The sequence below is a fragment of the Phocoena phocoena genome, chromosome 1 (genome assembly GCF_963924675.1).
Source record: "Phocoena phocoena chromosome 1, mPhoPho1.1, whole genome shotgun sequence".
Classification (NCBI taxonomy): Eukaryota; Metazoa; Chordata; class Mammalia; order Artiodactyla; family Phocoenidae; genus Phocoena; species Phocoena phocoena.
The window spans coordinates 186,292,747-186,314,746 of record NC_089219.1 but is presented as its reverse complement, the minus strand read 5'-3'; the positions used below and the strand labels follow the sequence as shown (position 1 = coordinate 186,314,746).

General features: G+C 46.0%; 1 protein-coding gene across 2 annotated transcripts in view; it reads right to left on the bottom strand.

Moving 5' to 3' along the window:
- Nucleotides 1-22,000, bottom strand: part of PPP1R12B (protein phosphatase 1 regulatory subunit 12B) — a 197,169-nt gene that overhangs the window by 137,696 nt on the left and 37,473 nt on the right. For both annotated transcript variants that reach the window (XM_065875856.1, XM_065875848.1), the window contains exons 2-3: nt 4,999-5,129; nt 282-400 (exon numbers count right to left, since the gene is read on the bottom strand). In XM_065875856.1, coding sequence (XP_065731928.1) covers nt 282-400; nt 4,999-5,129 — 250 coding nt within the window. The remainder of the gene's footprint in view (nt 1-281; nt 401-4,998; nt 5,130-22,000) is intronic.

The following is a 22,000-nucleotide window of genomic DNA, read 5'->3' as shown; positions in this document are numbered from 1 at the left end:
GTGTACACTGAGTAAGACGCGCTCATGGCCCTCCTCAGTCTAACCTGCATCATCAAGCAACAGTCAGGTCGCCTAACTGCACAACGGGTACACAGCCCCAGAATGGCAAAAACAAGGAAGGACTGGCCCTCCTTTTGGCATCTGGCCTATTCTTGTGTGAGTATTAAGAGGGTATGTGATGTGGGTAATGATGACTAACGCTGTGCGGGCAGACCCAACCTTCCTGTCACACTACAGCGCGCGGCCCTGCACAGCAGAGCCTCACCTACCCCCTAGCTTACCTTGCTTCTTCACTTGCTGCAGAAGAAGATCCTTCACGGCAGGCTCTTCTGCGAGGTCAGAGGGGACTTCCCCTTCACTGTTCACAACACTCACGCTGGCTCCATGGTTAATGAAATACCTGTGCAGACAAGATCCAGAATCAAGGTTCTCTCTCCAGTCTAACATCAGCTTACATTCCTACCCCTGGGGTTCAATGCAGAGCACGGCCTCTGTTCTGGAGTTTTTAATGTGGTCCCAGACGAGGTATTCCACTGTTAATTTCTAACTCCACTAGCCTTCAATAATTAGGATCAGAAGCTTCCCTATTTCTTGGTAAGAACAATGCCTACAAGCGGGATTTCCTTCACACTCATGTTCCTAACCCCCACCCTCTCATTCCCAGTGGACAGCAAGAGACTCTCTAAATATCACATGGAAGACATGCAGCCCTAAAGCTCACCCACCATCCCTGGGGTCCAAACACAGGCTCCCAAAAGGACTTACTACACCTGTAATATTGAGAATGAGAGTTCCCAGAAGACATGTAAGGAAGTAATTCTCACAGAAACTTTCCCAATGCCACATTAAGAGTATATTAAGTAGTGCTGGGGCATGACAACAGAAAAATAAAGGATGAATTAAAATTTTCATCAATCTGCCTAAATTACGCCTTCATAGAACTCTCCCTTCAGCCAGCCATGTATATGAAATCTACACTCTAAGAAGAAACTAAATTACTGAGGAAACAAATTGTTCTATTCTAAATGATTAAATTCTATATTGAAATATAATACTTGATCCTAAAGAAAAAAGGTCTGACAATTTTAATACCTTACATAGATCCTCTTTGATTTTCAAAGTACTTTCACGTGAAATTATGTAATGAGTCTTAAACAATCTTATGAAGTAGGCAAGGTTGGTACTATTAGGGGGCAAATGGCAGAGGTTATGCCCCAGTCTTTTGAATTCAAGTCTAGTTCACCTTGGCACTAAATCAAGTTATTATTGGGCCAGTGAGAATCCCAATTATGCTGGGAGCTCTATCAAATATAAGTATTTAAAGGAGAAAGAAAAACTTTAAATTAAACTTCAACGAATCAACAATTCAGTAAGCATGTACTGGTCCCCTCCTGTGTTTAAAGGTCCCACATTTTAGACACTGTAGAAGATCTTAAGAGGATAATCAATGCATGGCCACTGTATTCAAGGAGGCAGAGGAGAATCAACAAAGATTACATCAAGACCACGTTTTTGCTTTCTCATTGCCTAGTACCTAGTATAAATAGAGCTTCAATAAATGTTTTTAACTTACAGATTGATTCCACATATATGAACTCATCTCATTTTCAGCTTTCTCCATCTTCCCCTCACAGACTCAGACAGAAACAAACTTTCTCTTCCAAGGCTCATCACCTGCTCCATGTGTTTTCTTAATTGTACTGAGGCCCGGTCCTCTGTCCATCTGTTGCCCCTCATTTCCCTAATCAAGAGCTCCTCTCTTTTGGTTTCTCCCCTTCAGGACAAAGAGGACGTTCAACTACACCTCCCCAACCCTGAAAAATCAAAATGCAAATAATATACACAGTAAGCACTCGATAAATGCTTTCTGGATGGAACTGTACCCTCTGCTCCAATCAAACTCAATGCCTCACTGAACCCAGACACACCCCACTGTCGCCCAGTCTCTCCCACAGATTGAGTAGTTTCTCCCAACTGATGAAACACCCTCCCCTTCTCCTTTCCCTGCTAGAAACTTTTCATATCTTTCAAGGGCCACTGAAAATGCCTTTGCCTGTTCTCACCAACCACACGTTCCCTCTCCTTCCGTGAACTCAGTCCTCCCCAGCACTAAGTCCGCGCTCCTGTCGTGACACACGCGGGTCTCGATGCAGCTGCCCCACCAGGCTGGAAGCTACTTCAGGGCAACAGCTGTGCCCTTCTCATGGCTATCACTGCCATGAGGTCTGACGTGCTCTTTTCTCTCTTGGCAACCCACAAATACTACGTGAAATAAATAAAACATCTTAGCCACTCTGCTCTGACATCCATTCCATTCTTTACTGGATCAGGCACAAGGTCACTTGGGCACACAGGCCCCTGCTTTTTCCCTTTTCCGACAAGTTCTTAGACCCATGATCAGGAAGACTCATTTCTAGAAAGTAATCTGGTTCGGAAAGAGATTCTTCTTAAGTAAGGCTACCTTCCCAAACCATTTTAAGGTAAGGAGGAAACAGGAAAAACCTCTCTAGTTTCACACTTTTACCTGAACAAGAACCCATATCAACCTATGAGGTACAATTTTTTAAATTCATTATTTTTTTTTTTATCTTTGGCCGCACCATGCAGCATGTGGGATCTTAGTTCCCTGACCAGGGATCAAACCTGGGTCCCCGGGGGCTTCCCTGGTGGCGCAGCGGTTGAGAGTCTGCCTGCCGATGCAGGGGACACGGGTTCGTGCCCCGGTCCGGGAAGATCCCACATGCCATGGAGCGGCTGGGCCCATGAGCCATGGCCACTGAGCCTGCGCGTCCGGAGCTGTGCTCTGCAACGGGAGAGGCCACAGCAGTGAGAGGCCCGCGTACCGCAAAAAAAAAAAAAAAAAAAAAAGATACATAAAGAAAAATGACAAAATGATCAAATGCTAATCGTATCTGAAACACTGTTCAGAGGCCCTGAGGTGAGCCAACCAAAATGAGTAGCATAAGCAATGGGGTTCTTTCGTTGTCCAGAAAATGCTGCTGCACAGATGAGTATGTAAGGATGGTCAAGTGGATACCATCTGAGGGTGACGCACAGCAGAAGGTAAGGAGGGCCTTTCCCACCACCCCACCACAAAGGGGGTCTGGTCCAGCTCATCTTTCCTGGCCAGACTTTCATGTCTGACTACTAATCACCTGTATGAGGAAACAGTAACTCTCACCAATTCATTTCACTCAAGGTAATGTTTATTTGGGCAAGAGACACTTAAATTGTGAACTTATTTCCAAAGGAACTATGTTCACCCACAAAGATGAGATAAAGAAACCACCGTGAAAAAGCATTTACAATCATCCTCTGTACTCAGCTTCACAGAAGGAAGAAAAAAGAGCCTCCATGGATTACGCCAGTACGAGGGGCCCTAATTCCAAGCGTGAGCTCTGCCTGTTACCTTCCAATGGAGAAAAGTGAAATCCTTGAATTGATGAGATTTGATAGCTCAAAATCACAAACAAGCCACCTGAACAAATAATCAAATATCAACGATGAGGGACTAACATGTTCTATAAATGTTTCTTAGATACAGTTTTCAAGTGAAAATGGAAACCTCTGAGGAGGCCACCTTAACTCCTCAGCATCGGAACGTTGGTGAATGGGTTAGGCTGAGAATCAGAGCCCTCCCGTGAGACCCTGCGAAGGGGCAGCCCGGCGAGAGGAGGCGACTGATTCACGGAACCAGAACGGAGACAGGATAAAACCGCACTGCTGACTCCTGCTGGCGGTGGGGCCAGTCCAGCCACCTGCTTTTTAGAACAAGAAGCCCAGTCAACATCAGTGCTTCTGCCTGATCTTTCTCTGGCTCTGACCCTGCCGTTGTCTGACTTCCCCCACTGGGCACCCTCCCCCAGGACACCCAGGCAAAGTAGTTTCTGTGGGAGGCCATTCCCAGGCCTCTGCAGAGCTGTTTGCTGAACAGATGAAATGTAACGGAGCTCTAATCCTACTGAAAGGGGCCTTAAGACAAGCAAGTGCATCTTCAAAGGACCACAGCATATCATGATTTTATTTAGAGAACTTGCCTTAGCAATCTACACTTACTCTCATGTAGAATACACTCAATTGCCTCATTTTAAAGATGTTTTAAGTGCCAACGTCTCCTTCTATTTAAAAATAACCTCCCTGACCACTCCTTCATTCAACAGACATCTACTTAGTGCCCCTTCCAGCCCAGACACTATGTGGTTGGGATTCTTCTGCCCAGGGAGGGGCCCCGGCTGTGCTGGAGGCTGGTCTCAATGAGGGCTGGGCTGGGGGTGGGGGGGTGTGCGTGCCCCTCCCACCCTTCCTTTGCTCGGATGCTTGGCTCTCACTCTTCTGCTATTACCTACGTGAATTCTGTGACCAGCAGCCAGGCATTCTTCACCTTCATTTGTATTAAGCACTGCTTTTTTTTAAAAAAAAACAATAAAACAGGTTTACAAAAAAGTCCAGAAAAATTCTCCAGGCCTGCCCACATGTGTCCAGCTATAGTTGCTCAAAAAGTCAACCCAGGGCTTCCCTGGTGGCGCAGTGGTTGAGAGTCCACCTGCCGATGCAGGGGACGCAGGTTCGTACCCCGGTCCGGGAAGATCCCACATGCCACAGAGCGGCTGCGCCCGTGAGCCGCGGCCACTGAGCCTGCGCATCCGGAGCCTGCGCTCCGCAACGGGAGAGGCCACAGCAGTGAGAGGCCCGTGTACCGCAAAAAAAGAAAAAAAAAAAGTCAACCCAGACAGTGCAACAGACAGAAGCCACCTCTGCATATCCCAACAAATATGAATTACCTGAAAATAGAAGCAAACACAAAATTTCAACTAAAAAAACTATAGATTTAGCAGCTATGTAAAACACAGCATCAATTATTCCTTAAAAATAATTCAATTTCCTGCTTTTATAATTTGCAGTAAAGAGAAATTATTACTATTTATGAAATTCAAATCCTTCAGAGTGAAAGAGGAACGAAGGCTGTCCCACAAGCGCCCCACTGGCACAGACACTCACTCCGCGATGTTGAGGTGGCCACAGGACGCTGCTGCGTGGAGGGGCGTCCAGCCCTCGCTGTCCTGCTGGTTCACACTGGCTCCGTTCTCCACCAGAAACTTCACCATGTCCACATTTTCATCAATACAAGCCTGAAAAGAAAAGTCCATCCATTTACTCAGCAAGTACTTACTGAGTTCTACACCACTCCAGACACTGCTCTGGGCACGGACAATGCAGCAGCGCTGATGAAATATTAATTTCCATTTCTTGCATCCTGACGCAAGTGTCCAGAATGTGACTTCTCAGCTTTGTGATCTTATGCAAATCCCTGAATTCTTCCCATGCCTCAGTATCTCAGCTGTGAAACAGGCATAATGATATTTAATCTTACTTATAGTGCTGTTAGGGTTAAACGAGGAAAGTGACTTCTAAAACTATAAATGGGTGAGCTGTTTCATCCTTATAAAAATAGAGGGAATGTTAGGAACCACTAATTTGCCCATGAATTTTAAAGGAAAATAGTCACATAGGATCAAATGCAACTTTCTCAGTGGGAAGTTGCAGTTTATCTTCTAGGGTTGCTAAACTATCCCCACTTTGGTGAGAAAGGGTGCAGTGATCCTTCAAACAGAAGAAATGTATTTTCTTTTCACGTATCTTCTGAATAGCCGCAGACAATACAGCAAAGTATGTTTGCAGTTGTGATTGGCTAGGCATCCTTAGCTGCCCAACTCACAGCAACAATGAGGAGAAGGCAGAGAGGCTTTCTGAATAAAGCCTTCTGGCCTACCAGAAGCCCAAAAGGAACAGTCACAAACAGCAGTGAGGCCTGCCAAGACCCAAAGGCCATCTAGACTATCGACAGAGTAAAAGGAGGCAAAACGCCCACACCGGTAAGAGTGACCATCATCAAGGCTTAGGTGGATCCAAAATAGCTGAGACAATTCAGGACCAGAAACAAATGAGATTCCTCTTTCTAAAACTTGTCTCTTGACCCCCTTCTTTTCAAAAAGAACAAAGGTTAAAGCTTTAGCTGAGAAACAATTATCTGGATCAAAATGATTTTTTTTTTTTTTGCGGTACGCGGGCCTCTCACTGTTGTGGCCTCTCCCGTTGCGGAGCACAGGCTCCGGACGCGCAGGCTCAGCGGCCATGGCTCACGGGCCCAGCTGCTCCGCAGCATGTGGGATCTTCCAGGACCGGGGCACGACCCCGCGTCCCCTGCATCGGCAGGCGGACTCTCCACCGCTGCGCCACCAGGGAAGCCCCAAAATGATTTTTATAACGATATTAATACATGATTTGCCTTTTCTGCTGTGCTGACATTTGCACTAACAGTGCAAAGACATGGTGGGGAGAACTCCTAGAGCCTTTGCACAAGTCAAGGGACGCACCAGAGGGTGCGGGTGCTGACTGTACTCTTCCTGGCCACATGCTCTCCAGCAGAACAAAACCCAAAAAGGCCAGTTTCACTCAAGAGCGACCTTGATGAAGCAGTAAACATTATTAATTTTATTAAACTGTAAGTGTTCGTAACACTCTGTGTGACAAAACAGCAGGCACACATAAAGCCCTTCTCCACGGAACAAAGCACAGCACCCTCTCTAAGCAAAAAGCTTCTGCGCGTCTGTTTGAGTTGCAAGATCGACGAGCAGCTTTTCCACAGATGCTGTTTTTCCTCAAAAGAGCAACCGACAGGTAAATTACAATGATTAAGACTTGAAAACGAACAAGGTGAGCCCGTCACTTCAAAGAAAAAAACCTAATATTTGTTGCCAATGATAAAATCTGACCACCCAATTAAAATCAGAATTTTGGGAAACATACCCACTACCATGAGCTTGACAGCTTCCTAATACTCGGTTTTCTGATGCGGTCAATGGGATTATCAACAAATGTGGTCTTCTGATATTAGAGACTGAATCGTATTAACATCTGGAAGATGTGCATAACACAATGAGCCCATATTTTCCATATAATCAGATGCATGGTGTGAGAAAATCATGCATGGGTAAAAGATTCATTCAAAATACAAGTTAGACCACTGGATTTTAATATCTCAAAGTAAGAAAAGTCCACTGACATGGTTTCAGATTCCACACTGCAACTAACATTTAAGAAACTACTATATACTTACTGGCATTTTAGTATACTGCCAAGAAGAATACCCATAGTTGTCTGGACAGACTATTAAAATATTCCTCCCTTTATCAAATAGACATCCATGTGAAGCCAGACGTTCTTTATATACTTTAATCAAAACAATGTATCATACACAAGACTGAACGCAGACACTAAGAGATTTGTAAAAATGTAAAACAATGCCACTCTTCTCATGCCACCATGTCAGTGGACTTTTCTTACTTTGCTTTTGTTTTTGAAAGTATATAGCTCTTTCCAATTAAAATATGTGATTTATATGAACATGTAATGGGTTATTGCTATTTTAAATGAATTAATAATAATATTTTCAAGATTTTTCAGTAATATATAATAATACTTATGAACGAAAGCTCTTTGGGGTCCTGAGTAAGTTTTTAGTGTGTACAGCATTCCTTAGATGAAACAGTTTGAGAACTGATGTCTTCAGTGAAATATACCAAGGGATATTTTATGGTGATAATGAGCGACAGTTTAAACAGCAAAAGGTTTTACTGTGGGAAGAATTCAGGCCAGAATTCAGAGGGTAACTACTACACTTAAGAAGCACCTATCCTACCAAGAGGACTTCAGGAAACCCCTCCAGATAAACCGCGTGTCAATCCCGCTTAGAAACAAAGGATGGATGAAAAGCGGTTGATTCAACCTAGAGGATATTTAATTAGGCGACCTTGGTTACAAAATGACATCTTCACCCATTTCCCCCAAACCATTTGATACTCTTTTTACGATTAGTGAGATTAGCTAAACATCTCAACCTAGATTTGATTTGATGTCATATATTATATTCCTCCAACCTGATCCTTTGAGGCCAGACGACTTTTATAGCCAGTATTCACGACAGTCTCTTTTTCAACAAGCAGCTCCAAAAATTACATTTCTTCTATGATGTTTTCTTAGGCTGATCAATTGCGACAAGCTTTCCCCATTTACACTTCTTCACCAGGTAAAATATTTCATCACTATTCATAACGTTATAAACTATTTCATAATTACGATTATCACTAAATCTCTCATATACTGTAAGTCTGCCAGTCTATAATCCCACCGGGCAAGATTTAACCAACCCCTTGCAGAGTACCTCACTAAAAACTATTAACACTTTAACTGTGAGGATGGAAGAGGGCATTTAAAAAAAATTTTTTTTTTTAATTAATTTATTTTTGGTTGTGTTGGGTCTTCGCTGCCGTGCGCGGGCTTCCGCTAGTCGTGTCAAGTGGTGGCTACTCTTCGTTGCGGTGCATGGGCTTCTTATTGCAGTGGCTTCTCTTGTTGCGGAGCACGGGTTCTAGGCGCGTGGGCTTCAGTAGTTGTGGCGCGTGGGCTTCAGTAGTTGTGGCACGTGGGCTCAGTAGTTGTGGCTCGCGGGCTCTAGAGCGCAGGCTCAGTAGTTGTGGCGCACGGGCTTAGTTGCTCCGCAGCATGTGGGATCTTCCCGGACCAGGGCTCGAACCCGTGTCCCCTGTACTGGCAGGCAGATTCTTAACCACTGCACCACCAGGGAAGTCCGAGGGCACTTTTCAAAAAGGTGCTAAAGTCCAAGGAGAAGCAAGTGTTTTAGAGGGTAAGTACTCTCTCTGCCCATGTAGTCATAAAGTCCTGTGTCAGGAAGGTCAGACACGCCATCTCGACCTGTGTTAAGCAGCCGGGCCAACTGCTCCTTGCTTGGCTGCGAATGTATTTGGCTCTGAAAGAACAGCCTGAACACTTAGCCAATGGCCACACCACCACTAGGCAGAATTTTGGAAGCCAGTGTTTTCAATGGCAATGCAGATGATGGCATCCAAATTCCTGAGGCTAAAATAACCCCAGCTAGTCCAGGTATCAAACAGGAGAAAACCTGTCTTTTCTCTTTCCTCCCCTCTTACGTATCTCCCTTCCTTTTCTTAATCTCCTTCACCCATCATAACTTTAGTTCTCTTCCTTTTCAGTTTCATAATTTCTGTCTATGAATCTTGAATCCTTGATACAGTATTTTTATAAGCATGACACTGTGAGGATGTCCGAGACAATAACAACAAAAAGCTGGCCTAATCTGTGACGTAATCTGACAAAGCATCAATCTCCAAAGAATCATTTCAGAGAAAATAAAGCAGGACAACTGTTAGGTGATTCCCAACACCCTCCACAGAGTGCAGGACAGTGTATCGTGAGAAGCATCAGCTTTGGAGCCAGGCGGACCTGGGCTCGTGCCCCAGCCCTGCCAGCGTGCAGAGTCTCGAGCGAGGATACAACCTGAGCGCCGGTGGCTCACCTGGAGCACGGGAATGCTACCCACCCCGCAGGCCTTAGTGAGGGTATAGGAGATGAGCCCTTGGCAGCGCGCGTGGCACTGCTGTTGTCAAGCCCACTGCCCTCCAGCTCCAGTGCCCTTTGGGAGGAAGGCAGCTCGGTTACAAACGTCTTCGAACGAGCAAGGTTCGGGAGCCTGTTTGTTAATCTGCCTTCAGGAAATTCCCTCTAGGGCCCAGGATCCTGCGGGTTCCTAAGGTCAGGAGCCATAGGACTCAAACAGTACGTCCACAGTCAACTAAAGAGGATCGTCGTCGGGCAGACCAGCCAACGAATTTGTAGGACAGTCACTCTCATGACATATCTTGTAGTGACCATTCTCTGTTCTTTGTTTTTGGTTTTTTTTCCCCTCCAGAAGAAAGAATATGACTAAAGTCATGGAGGAGAGACAAACAGTCCCTGAAAACCTTCTCAACTAAACAATGACTAAATTTAGACGCCCTCTGCCCACTCCGTCTGCAGCTGTGCTGCTGACTCATGGGGACTAGGCCGGCAGGATGAGCAGACTCGCCATCTACGAAAGCCGCGCCCGGGGCCGTGGCCCCCAACGCTGCACCTCCACACAGGGCTGCGTGACCTTCCCCATACACAGGTCTTTCCTTTTCTTGAACAGGCAAAGAAGGCTAATCAGCTTTCTGCTGTTACTTTTGACATCAGCGGGAAAGCTCTTCTTTGCATTTAACCCTATTCTTTCTGCTGTGGCTTATGTCCATTTCCTTCTATTTTCCTTCCCTAAAGACATGCAGAATATTACTAAAGTAACAACTTGTTCTAAGCTCCTTGAGAAAAAGAGATATTATTTATTAGTCCAGAAAGCTATCAGAAAAATTGCCAGGTAATAATTTAAAGCTTCCTAAAGTCAGCATGTCACAGTTCCCTGGCAATGAGAAGCTACCTCCAAGGAAAATCCTTGATTTTGGCGGTAAAATGGGCAAGAGTACCACAGTCCCTCTACTGTACCTAATACTGCTCTCTCTCCAGCAAGGGCTGATGGTTGACCAGTGCCAGAGCTAATCTGGGAGTGCAGGGGCCGCCTTACAAAACAAAGCCTCCTCCGTTCCCAAAATAGCCTGCAACTGTCACCGCCACCAAGCGCCACCGGTCCAAGCGCTGACCTTGCTGCCGTGTCTCGGGACACTGCTCAGACTACCTGCCTGGGCCCAGAACGGCGTCTCCCCAACAAAGGCCCGTCCACCCCAGCACAGGGGACATGCTGACGCTGGCCTTGGGGCAGCGGGACGCCTATTTGTTTGGATTTTTCAGCCCACGCTTGCCTTGATTTCCACAAATCAGGCTGACAAAAGTGCTGGGAGATGACGATGCTCGTAATACATCCCCACTGCATACCTTTAACTATTTTGTCCTTTATACTCCCAAACTTTTATTATTCAATAACAATAATTTACATATAGTGTATATAACTCAAAGTTTATATTATTCCCAAAATGATATAATTTCAACTTTATGCTGAAAACCCTAACTGCCTGGAGATAACAGCAAAGAGCCTAATGTCGTTCACAAAAATGTTTATCAGCCAAACACCCTGAATCACCTATATGAAACTCTCAAGTCATTGCTAGCAAAGCTAGAATGTAAATTCCACAAGGGCAGGAATCTTTGACTACTTGTTCACTGATATATCCCAAATACCTAGAGCAGCACTGGGCACCTAGTAGGACACCAGAAGATGTCTGCTGAATAAAAAGAACGAACGCCCAAATGCACAGAAAGTCACGTTTTCTATACGTTCTGTTGATTCTTGGTTATCTGGACTCACCAAAGGCTTCTCTCCAGACTAATCCCACCAAAATCATACGGCACGTCCAAGTACGGGCTGGGGCTAGACTGAGGACGCTGTATATTGATGCCTCCCATACATTTTGCTGTGTTCACGGATCTCCGTTCCTTTGATGCAGTGTGTTGAACAGTGGCCCCAAAAAAGATACGTCCATGTCCTAACCCCTGGAACTGGAGAGTGTGACCTGACTTGGAAAAGGGGTCTTTGCAGGTGTAATGAGGTTAAGGTCTTGAGGTGAGACCCTAAGTCCAATGACAAGTGTCCAACTAAGAGGTAGGCAGGCAGGCAGGGGGAGATCTGACAAAGGCAGAAGAGGAGGTGGCAGTGTGACCACGGGGACAGAGACTGGAGTGATGTGGCCACAAGGAACACCGACCGTCACCAGGAGCTGGGAGAGGCAAAGAACAGGTTTCTGCCCTGGAGCCTCCAGAGGCAGTGTGGTCCCATCAACACCCTGATTTCAGACTTCTGGCCTCCAGAGCTGTGAGACAATAGATTTCTGTTGTTTTAAGCCACGAAGTTCCTGGTGATGTGTTACAGAAGCTGCAGGAAACTAATACGACTGGCGCGGAACAGGAAGTCAGAACCTAGAGAGCCTGCCACGTCCTCACACCCTGGTACTAACAAAAGTCACGGCAGCGGGTCACCCTTCTTTGCCAGATGAAAGCTGGTCAAAAAATTAATTATACCACTTCTTAAGATACAGCTGCATTTAACAGAAGGTTTTTCGATCAATTTTCAGCCCAAAGAGCAACTGCCCTGGAAGAGCTGACCAAGTGCTTGCGTTAGGCACGCTGCTGCAGGTGCTCTGGCCGAGGACTGGAGCTGACACTTGGGGGGGCAGTGAGTGAGCGGACTCACTCATTCATGGTGAGCCCACTGTGGACACAGTGTGTCTGAGCTCAAAGTCCCCTTGCTCCAGCAGGGCAGCCTCACAGTGTGACAAGAATTCAGACGAAGAGATTCAAGGTGATAAAGAAGGCAGTACGTTTGGAAATCTCAACCATCAGCAGATCAGCGCGAGAAGGCTTTACCTTACTGTAGTTCATACCGCCTGACCCAGTGCTGGAGTCAAACCTTCCATTCCGACCGTGATACAGTGTAACCACTACTTACAGTCCGCTCCAACAGACAGGTGACCCAGCCACCGTCAGCTCTGTGTGAAAGACTCACAGCCCCACTGGCACAGACAGTTTGGCTCCCAGATGGTGAGAACTATATTTGATTATGTACTCAGTGGTCAGGCAGGCTCTGGACACAGATCTGAGGCCTTTCAGGAGAAAGAGCCAACACAGACATCAGAAGGAAAGAATTTTCCATGGAGTGTACACTAAGATTCTTGTTCTCGATAAACTGGCGTGCTATCCCCAGACTGTAAGTGTTCATAATTTGGGACCAGAGAACACCTTCCTTCAGTTAAGAGCAAGTATTATACTGTCTAAGGGTTGGCCGTATTCAGATTTCAAAAATATGTTCATTCTGGGTTCTAATACGACATCCTCAAAGTGCCGCAAGCCCTAACCCTTCTAATAACGTTTCCCTCAACCTTCCCCGTGCATTTAAATGAAGAAAAGCCCATTACGTTCTCTTACAGGTATCACCTTGGCAACTTCTGTACTATAAAGGCTATATACAGCTGACCTAACTTTTGTCATCAAGGCAGGTTTTTGAAAAGTCAAGAAGAAGAAAGAAGATGAAGGGCCCAGAAAATGAAAGCTGCCTCTTCTCAAAGCCCATGATTATTCTCAAACAGAAGTTTTATAGTTCCGGTCTCCAAGTCTCTATCTGTCACTCATTGATGGTCCTAATATTGAGGAACGATAAATGAGGCCTAACAAGTGGGGTAAATTCCAAGCACGAGCTTCTCTCAGATCAGAAGAGTATATATGGCTAAGTCAGCCTGACACTTGTAGAGCAATAAGAAAGCCCTTGGAGACATTATCTTCTTACGGATTGTGCACATAAGGCCTGAGGCATACCAAGTCACGAAATGATTCACCTTAACCACTAGATCAAAAGAGGTTCCCTGGGAAAAGTAGACTATAACAAAGCTGTAGAAGGAACAAGGAATGTGGCAGCTGGAGTAGTCAGCATTATGACTTCGCATTCTACAGATGCAGAAACTAGCCCAGAAAAGTTAAATGAATTATTTAAGGTCACATACTCAGTTGTGGAAGCACCTAAGTTTTCTACCTACCGATTTAGAGGCACCCAAAACAGTATTCATGGGCCATGCCCAAGATACCACTTGGCCCATGGAACTTTTTTTTTTTCTGGCTGCGCTGTGTGACATGAGGGATCTTAGCTCCCCAACCAGGGATCGAACCTGTGCCCCCTGCATTGGGTGTGAGGAGTCTTCACCACTGGACCGACAAGGAAGCCCCTTGTGTGTGTGTGTGTGTGTGTGTGTGTGTGTGATGGAACATTTTTAATACCTGACACTATCTTCCTAAAAATGACGTTGCTTTAGCATATACAGGGTAAACTGACATTAGTCTAGCTCTGCAATAATTTCATATGAGGAATGTGGCCAACTGGTTGATGTGAGTTGGTCACTCCTGACTAGACTAAATGCAAAACACAAAGATCCCATTCAAAGTGCCTGGGTTACCACTCTGTTTATTAGCATGAGTCTAGATTAGAAACCTCCCTCATAGCTTGGCTACCTGTCCTAACCACAGCCCAAGGTCCACCCTGCTGCCAGTTGGCATGTAAACTGCTGTCCCATGGAGAGGGATTTTTCTATTTAACTCCAGATCACTCTGTGCCCATAAACAAGTGTTTCACAAGCCGCAAGAGTATGGTCTGAAAGCAAGGGCACGGGCAATGTTCCACGCTGTCAAGAAAGCCTCAAAAAAGGAAGGCAGGCAATTCTGGGACCTGAGCTGGGTAACGAGCAAGAGCCACAAAGAAATTACAGGAAGGTCAGACTCTCAAAGTATAAAACAGTGCAGCAAATTTTATTCCTAAAAGAAGACATTAAGCAAGAAGTGATTATTTTCCCAGCATCTTCATCCAGAGTTTTGCACAGGCAAAGCTACGAATATATTAGTCTGTGTCATGTCTTCCCACGGGCAGAGTCCTACACTGCAGAGGCAGCAGGGAACGCAATCACACAACCCTACCAGGTACGGTGCGGTAGTCTGCAGTGCGGACTATGGAATTAAGCCTGCCTGGTCAAACCCTGGGACGACCAATCAGTAGCTCTGTGTCCTTGAAACAAGTGGTCTCTGTATGCTTCCACTCCCTCATCTGCAGAATTATCATACCAAGCACAGTACCTACGTCATGGGTCACAGATGAGCTAAGGTACACAAAAGCCCTTAGTGCCCAGTATATAGTTTGATGCTATGGAAGTGTCAGCTGCTACTGTGACTATTAGCAGTATATTATTATTTTTGTTTAGTCTCTAAGAGCACAAGGGCAAAAATTATATATTTAAAATAAACACAAATATAGTATAAACTCTATGTAAGTTCCAATAGATGCCAACAGGCCACAGAAGTCGGGTTCTGTTAGCAAGAAAGAGAAGAAGTAAACGAGAGGTGGGACTAGAGGAAAGGAAGAACGACAAGCCAGGACTGGAAGAACAGCTCACAAGGGGGCTCTGGGCCCGCAGACTGGGTTGTACAAACGTAACAGAGTCGCTGCTGTACAGGCCCATCAGGTCTGCTGTTAGCACAGGCAGAAAATCTGAGATGACAGATTTAAGTTGCAGACCTGACACTGACACATCACCAAAGAACAGGTTAAGACTTTATCTTAGTGACGTGTCCCTTGAGTGTGAAGCACTTCTCTTTCATTCACGTAGCAAACGTTTACTGAGGCCTATACTATGCCAGACATAGTGCTTAGGAAGAGAGGCAGGAATCAAAAATGAGTAAGACTTTACCATTTAGTGGTAGAAAAAGTCATTTAAATGATACATGCAAGAGGAATCATACTCTAACACAAAATAAGAGACATGTACAGTGTTAGAGCTCAGAGTACGATGTCACTAACTTTGTCTGGGGGTGACAGGGAGCACCTCCCAAATAGATATTATTCACCCACGTCATAAAGGAAGAGGCATCGCCAGCTGAAAGCGCAGGGATGAAGAGAATCAGAAGAAAGGGAACAGGACATACAAAGATCCAGAGGAGAGGGAAAAAAAGTTTTTTGGAATGGTGAGAAGTTTGGCCTGTTTGTACTCAGTCGGGGGGCGGGGCATACATGAAAATCTGAACAGGGCTTCCATCTGCCAGACTGAAGAGTTTGAACTTGATCCTGCAGGCTAATGGGACATGGAAGGAGGAGAGGCTGGTAGGGTAGACTGGCAGCAATGAAGGCCCCGTATCCCCCTATAAAGACTTTAACCTTATCCTGAAGGCAGCAGGGAGGGCCTGAGATTTTGAAGCCAGGGGGTGAGACCATCAAAACTGTCCGAGAGGGCTTCCCTGGTGGCACAGTGGTTGAGAGTCCGCCTGCCGATGCAGGGGACACAGGTTCGTGCCCTGGTCCGGGAAGATCCCACATGCCGCGGAGCAGCTGGGCCCGTGAGCCATGGCCGCTGAGCCTGCATGTCCGGATCCTGTGCTCCGCAATGGGAGAGGCCACAACAGTGAGAGGCCCGCGTACCGCAAAAAAAAGAAAAAAAAAACTGTCCGAGAGTGAGAACTGCAGTGGGAACATGAAGCCTGACCCGCCGCAGGAAAAACTCCCGATGGAGATACCTCTTGGGAACCACAACCGAGGCCAGGGAGGGTGAGGTCCTGAAGGAACATACTGTCGGTGGAGACAGAGAAGGGATGGGTCTGAGGAGCGCTCCTGAGGCGGAAGGGACAGGGTGGCCTGTCAGAGCGCCAAAGGTGAAAAGGGGTGACACAGGCTTTTAGGAGCTTAGGACCCTGCGTGGACTGTGACACCACTGAGACAAAACAGGGATTCTAAGCAAGTCTTAGAAGTCTTTTCTGTGCCTGATTCCCAGGCAGCGCTAATTTCTCTCAAGGCCTCAGTGACTGCCATGTGCAGCGGGTACTGCCTGCCGCCCTTCCCCTCTGACACCACCCCCAAGCGAGCCCAGGAAAACCAAGGCCAAGAAGCCTGACCTCGCAGCTTCCCCGGCCCCGCAGCTAAGCCCCAGCTGGGTCAGTGTCAGGAGTGCTGTGGCCCGGCCCTGGCAAAGCATTATTGAACAGCAGCCCACAGAGCTGGGGAGCTGAGGTTACGGATCAGATCTCAGCTGCAGCTGAAATCTCTCTAAAGTCACGTGTTAGTGACAACAGCGGTGACTCTACAACTCAAGAGAACACCTCCAATTTTTTCTCTAAAGTTTAAATCTCTGGGATAGGAAAGGAGTTGGTAAATTAAAAGCATTTTTTTGGGCCCATGTGGCATTATAAAAAAAGATTTTTCACATTAAAAATTCCAGTTTGAGGCTTTTAGAAAACAAGAACACTTGGCCGTGCTGGGGCCAGATTCCCACAAAGCGACGAGCGTTTGGAGCCGAGCAGCAGTTGCCGCCTCCAGGCAGAGCGTGAGCTCCTGACACCCCGCCATCCCCACTGGGTTCCACCCTGCCCGCTACGTGCCCTAGCCGCTCTCCCCAGGCACTGTATCATGAAAACATTCAAACATACAGAGAAGTTCAAAGAACTTCAACTTCCTCCCGGCCGGCAGTCCACCACGAACCCTGCACTAGACTTGCTGTACCACACACCCACCCCTCACCGCCTCAGACCTCTGCCACAACTCCCCGAAACCCTTCACCGTGCATATCATTAACTAGCGCTCAATGCGTGCGCACAGCCTTATTTTTCTTTTGAAGTAGATTCTGCACATGGGGAAAGCACACACCTTATGTGCTTCACTCACTGGGTCTAGACAAACGTCTGCACTCGTGAGGCCCATTGCTGTAGGTGTCTGAGCTGCATCCCTGAGGCATCTGACCCCTGACACAGAGGACTGCTTTCCAACTTGCTCTGACCTCTGCACCTTGGCCTGTGGCCAAGGAAACACTGCCTACGAGCAGAATCGTAGTTGACCTTTCTTAAGGCAGCATCTTATTTCTGCTGGGCCTTCACAGACCAAATCTGGGTATAATCAATTTTTGTTGTTGTTGTTGTTTTATTTATTAGAAGTATTTTTTACAATTGAAGTATAGTAGGGAGTTCCTTGGTGCTGTAGTGGTTAGGACTTAGTGCTTTCACTGTCGTAACCCAGGTTCAATCCCTGGCTGGGGGAACTGAGATTCCACAAGCTGCACAACGTGGCCTAAATAAATAAATACATAGATACATAAATAAATTGAAGTAGAGCTGATTTACACTGCTGTGTTAGTTCTCTGGTTTACAGCCAAGTGACTCAGTTATACATATATATATTTATATATATATTATTTTTCAAATTCTTTTCCATCATGGTTTATTACAGGACATTGAATATAGTTCCCTGTGGTATACAGTAGGACCTTGTTGTTTATCTACATTATATATATTAGTGTGTGTATGTTAATTCCAAACTCCTCATTTATCCCTCCCCCACTCCCCTTTGGTAACCATAAGTTTGTCTTCTATGTCTGTGAGTCTATTTCTGTTTTGTAAATAAGTTCATCTGTATCATCTTTTTTAGATTCCACATATAAGTGGTATCATATATTTGTCTTTGGCTTACTTAGTATGACAATCTTTAGGTCCATCCATGTTGCAGCAGATGGCATTATTTCATTCGTTTTATGGCTGAGTAATATTCTAGTGTGTGTGTGTGTGTGTGTGTGTGTGTGTGTGTGTGTGTGTACACCACACCTTGTTGATGGACATTTAGGTTGTTTCCATGTCTTGGCTATCGTAAACACTGTTGCTGTGAACATTGGCATGCATGTAACTTTTTGAATTAAGAGTTGTCTCCAGATATATGCCCAGGAGTGGGACTGCTGGATCATATGGCAACTCTATTTTTAGTTTTTTAAGGATAATCAATTTTGCTGATAATATAAATTCACTATTGGGGCTCAAAGAGAAGGTAATAGCGGTTAAGACTTTAGAAATCTAAATAACTTTTTTTTTTTCCTGAAAGCATCAATCTAAATAATTTAAGAAACACGGCCTATAGTCCAACTCTCAGACTGCTAAGTCCTGGAGGTAAGGCAGTGGAATGAATAGTAGAAATCAATGAATAACACAAACATCCCTTGAGGTCACACACATGGAAGAGTTAGACTCCACCCTCTCTGACTAGCTTAGTGGTATTGCCAAGGTAACAAGGAGAGCTTCTGTTTTTTACTTGTTAAGAGAAGGCATTACTAAGCCCAGGAAAAGATCATGAATAGCAAAAAGAAACCTCATGTTCCAGAGGTAGAAAAATGCACAAGTGAAAACCTGAAAAAAGGATTAAAAATTTACTTAAGTTGAAGACATAGCCCAGCTATGCAATGGCATCCCTTTACGGAAATAAAAATGAGAATTGTCCCTGTCTCCTTTGATGGCAAGTGCTTACTTATCTGTAATCAAACCCCAGACTCCTGAAGCACTTGGCGGGCAGTGCACCCAGGATTAGGCAACCCTCGCCAAGGTCGGGTAGGTCAGCTGCTGCTGCAGATGTGTTGAAGGTGAAGGGCAGCGTGGGCTCTTTCAACGGTCTCCATCACCTCATTCGTGGACGGGCCGAGCCCAAGCGTGAGCACGGGCACATCCAGGACAGAGGTGGAGGGCACATTTCAGAACAGAAGGGGGGGCAGCACAAGGTACGACACAAGCAGAAGATCCAACACAAATGCCAGAGCCCAGCCCCATCTCTCCACAGCGAAGTTTCCGAGCTGTAAGAGAGCGAGCACCAAACTGGACCCTCCTCCGACCGCAGAGTTGATGGGAGGACATAAGAGATAACAAATACGAAAGTAGATGTCTAAAAAGGTTAGTACGGAAATCCAAGTACTGCTGTTAACACACGGGCTTTGTGTGATTTTATAAAAGAAAATACACTATGAGGCAGTCTGGTGCATTGATTTAGAGCAGGGGATGGCAAACTTTCTCTGTAAAGAGCCCGAGAGTAAGTATTTTAGGCTTTGCAGGCCATATAGTCTCCCACAAACACTCAACTCTGCCTGCCGTGTGAAAACAGCCATGGACAATACCAATGAGGGTAGCTGTGCTCCACGAAAATTTTATGGATACTGAAATTTAGATTCCATATAAATTTCACATCACAAAATATTGTTCTTCTTTTCCTTTTTTCAACCAATTAAAAATGCAAAATCCATTTTCAGCTTGTAGGATGTACAAATCCAGGAAGTGGGCTGGATCTGGCCTGTGGGCTCTAGTTTGCTGACACCCAACTTAGAGCATTGGCCAGAAAGCTTGAGTACAAACGCCAGCTGTGAAATTTAATGGCTCTAAGGCCCTAGGTAAGTTCCTTCTCTCTGCCTGGGCTACCTTACCTTTAAAAGAAGAAGAACAGCAGTATTTTTCTCACAGTGTTGTTATGAGGACTACCTGACTTCATATGTGTACAGAGGTTGGAACGGGACCGGTCAATGTACCCGCTCACGCATGTCGCTACCAGCTATTATATGCCGTTACCATGACAAGTCTCCAAACGTGCCACATTTCCACACACGTCTGCACACGCGTTTCCTCTGCCTGGAATGCCTTCCCTGCTTAGAGCTTCTACGTGGTCTCAGTGACCTAGTCCACACATCACTTCCTCTATGAAGCCCGCCTCGCTGTCCCTCCCATCCCAGCAGACTCAGTTACCACCACCCACGTCTCCAAGCGCCTTGCATCTTATGGTACTTATCGCTGACTGTCAACTTGCCCACCAGGCTAAACTCCTTCCCAGGAGACTGTGACTTACTAAGTGTATCCCCAGGCCTTAGAATAGCACTCTACACACAGAAAGCACTCAGTACACATTTGCTTAATGGTACCAGTAACTATTTAGAATGTAACCTAACACATCAAGTTTAACTAGGATAGAAATCTGCTGGTTATAGGACAAATATGTGACTTTAACCAAATACGAAAACAATTTCTAATATCCTATTTTAAAACAGTCCGTCATGTTAACGTTCATCCCCAGGCACGTCCAGTGAGCACACAGGGTGTCCTGGCACCGCTAGCACACAGGGCGTCCCGGCACCGCTAGCACACAGGGCGTCCCGGCACCGCTAGCACACAGGGCGTCCCGGCACCGCTAGCACACAGGGCGTCCCGGCACCGCTAGCACACAGGGCGTCCCGGCACCGCTAGCACACAGGGCGTCCCGGCACCGCTAGCACACAGGGCGTCCCGGCACCGCTAGCACACAGGGCGTCCCGGCACCGCGAGCACACAGGGCGTCCTGGCACCGCGAGCACACAGGGCGTCCTGGCACCACGAGCACACAGGGCGTCCTGGCACCGCTAGCCGGGAGCAGAAGTGTCAGAGCCCACACGGTGACGATCACAGTACCAGCTTTTAGTCATTCAGAGGTTCATCTCCCACCTCAATCTACACAACGTGATCTGTGTTTGGTACCAGCGGAGAGAGTGGGTTGAACAACAAACTCTGAAATGGCACCAGCGTAGCACTGCATATGGCAAGGAGCAAGAAGGAAAGGGGGAGCCCTTTTCTGATCCTACTCTTAAACTCGTAAGCAAATAGTGATCGAAAGGCATCTCCAAGGCCACTGAGAGAGGGATGCTTTCTGAGCTCGTCGGCACCCTAAGGGAAACCCAAGCACCACCATGCCACGCCCGGCAGGCCTGGGGAATCTGCCCCTCTGCCCAGACCTCTGCCAGGCAAGCTATGTGCCGCACCAGACATGACACCGCTCTGACGGAAGCACCCTGGTCCCCGGGAACACTGGGCCGCCCAGTGCACCTGGCACACCGTCTCTTAAAGAAGTCAGAACTGTTTTGGAAGAACAGGTTGGTGGGGGAGGGACTTCAAAGTAACTAAATGATGAACATTTCCTGAAAGGCAATTTAATGTCATCAAAATCAGTCAAATGTTGTAACAACTATGAAAAGAGTCCAGTGAAGACCCAGATCACCATCCACCAGGTGACACTAACATGATGACACACGGAGTAGAAGCCTTTCATCTTCTAAGTTGACGTCACATTTCTAAAATCCCAGCTTGTTGCTATGGAAATGACATTACAATTTGTTTGCCCTTGGTTTTTGTGTTTTTGCTTTTTCTGGTGTGTGTATGTGCGTGTCTGTGTTTGTATGTATGTGTGAATGTGGTGTGTGTGTGTGTATGTGTGTCTCTGTGTCTAGGTCTGTGTGTGTGTGTGTGTGTGTGTGTGTGTGTGTGTGTAATGTGTATGTAGGGGGTGTCTCTGTGTGTGTATGCGTGTATATGTATGTGTAGGTGTGGGTGTGGGTGTGATGTACCGACTTAGAATTGTCAGTTTCTCCAGAGGTCTCTTTCCTTCTTTTAGGCCGTGAGATCACATCCTATGAAAATCTGCCGAATTTAAGGAACAGGAAACAACACACAGAAGATACTTCTGTTAGGACCATGCTGCATTCTTGTCATCGTCATTGTTATTACTATCATCATCCACGTCACCTGCTTCAGGGCCTGGAAATGGCTCTTCATGCATAGTGTCTGAACATTGCTCAGTGTGGACACTCTGATGATTACTAATTCTTAACAAGGTAATTCTAGACACATCATATCAACAACTTTTTTATTCCAATAATATATTACTGTAATAAAGTTGATCAACAGGATTGGGTTTTATTGTGTTTTTAGAGCCAGATTAATTTCGGTGGAATAATAAGATATAAGTAAATTATAATATAAT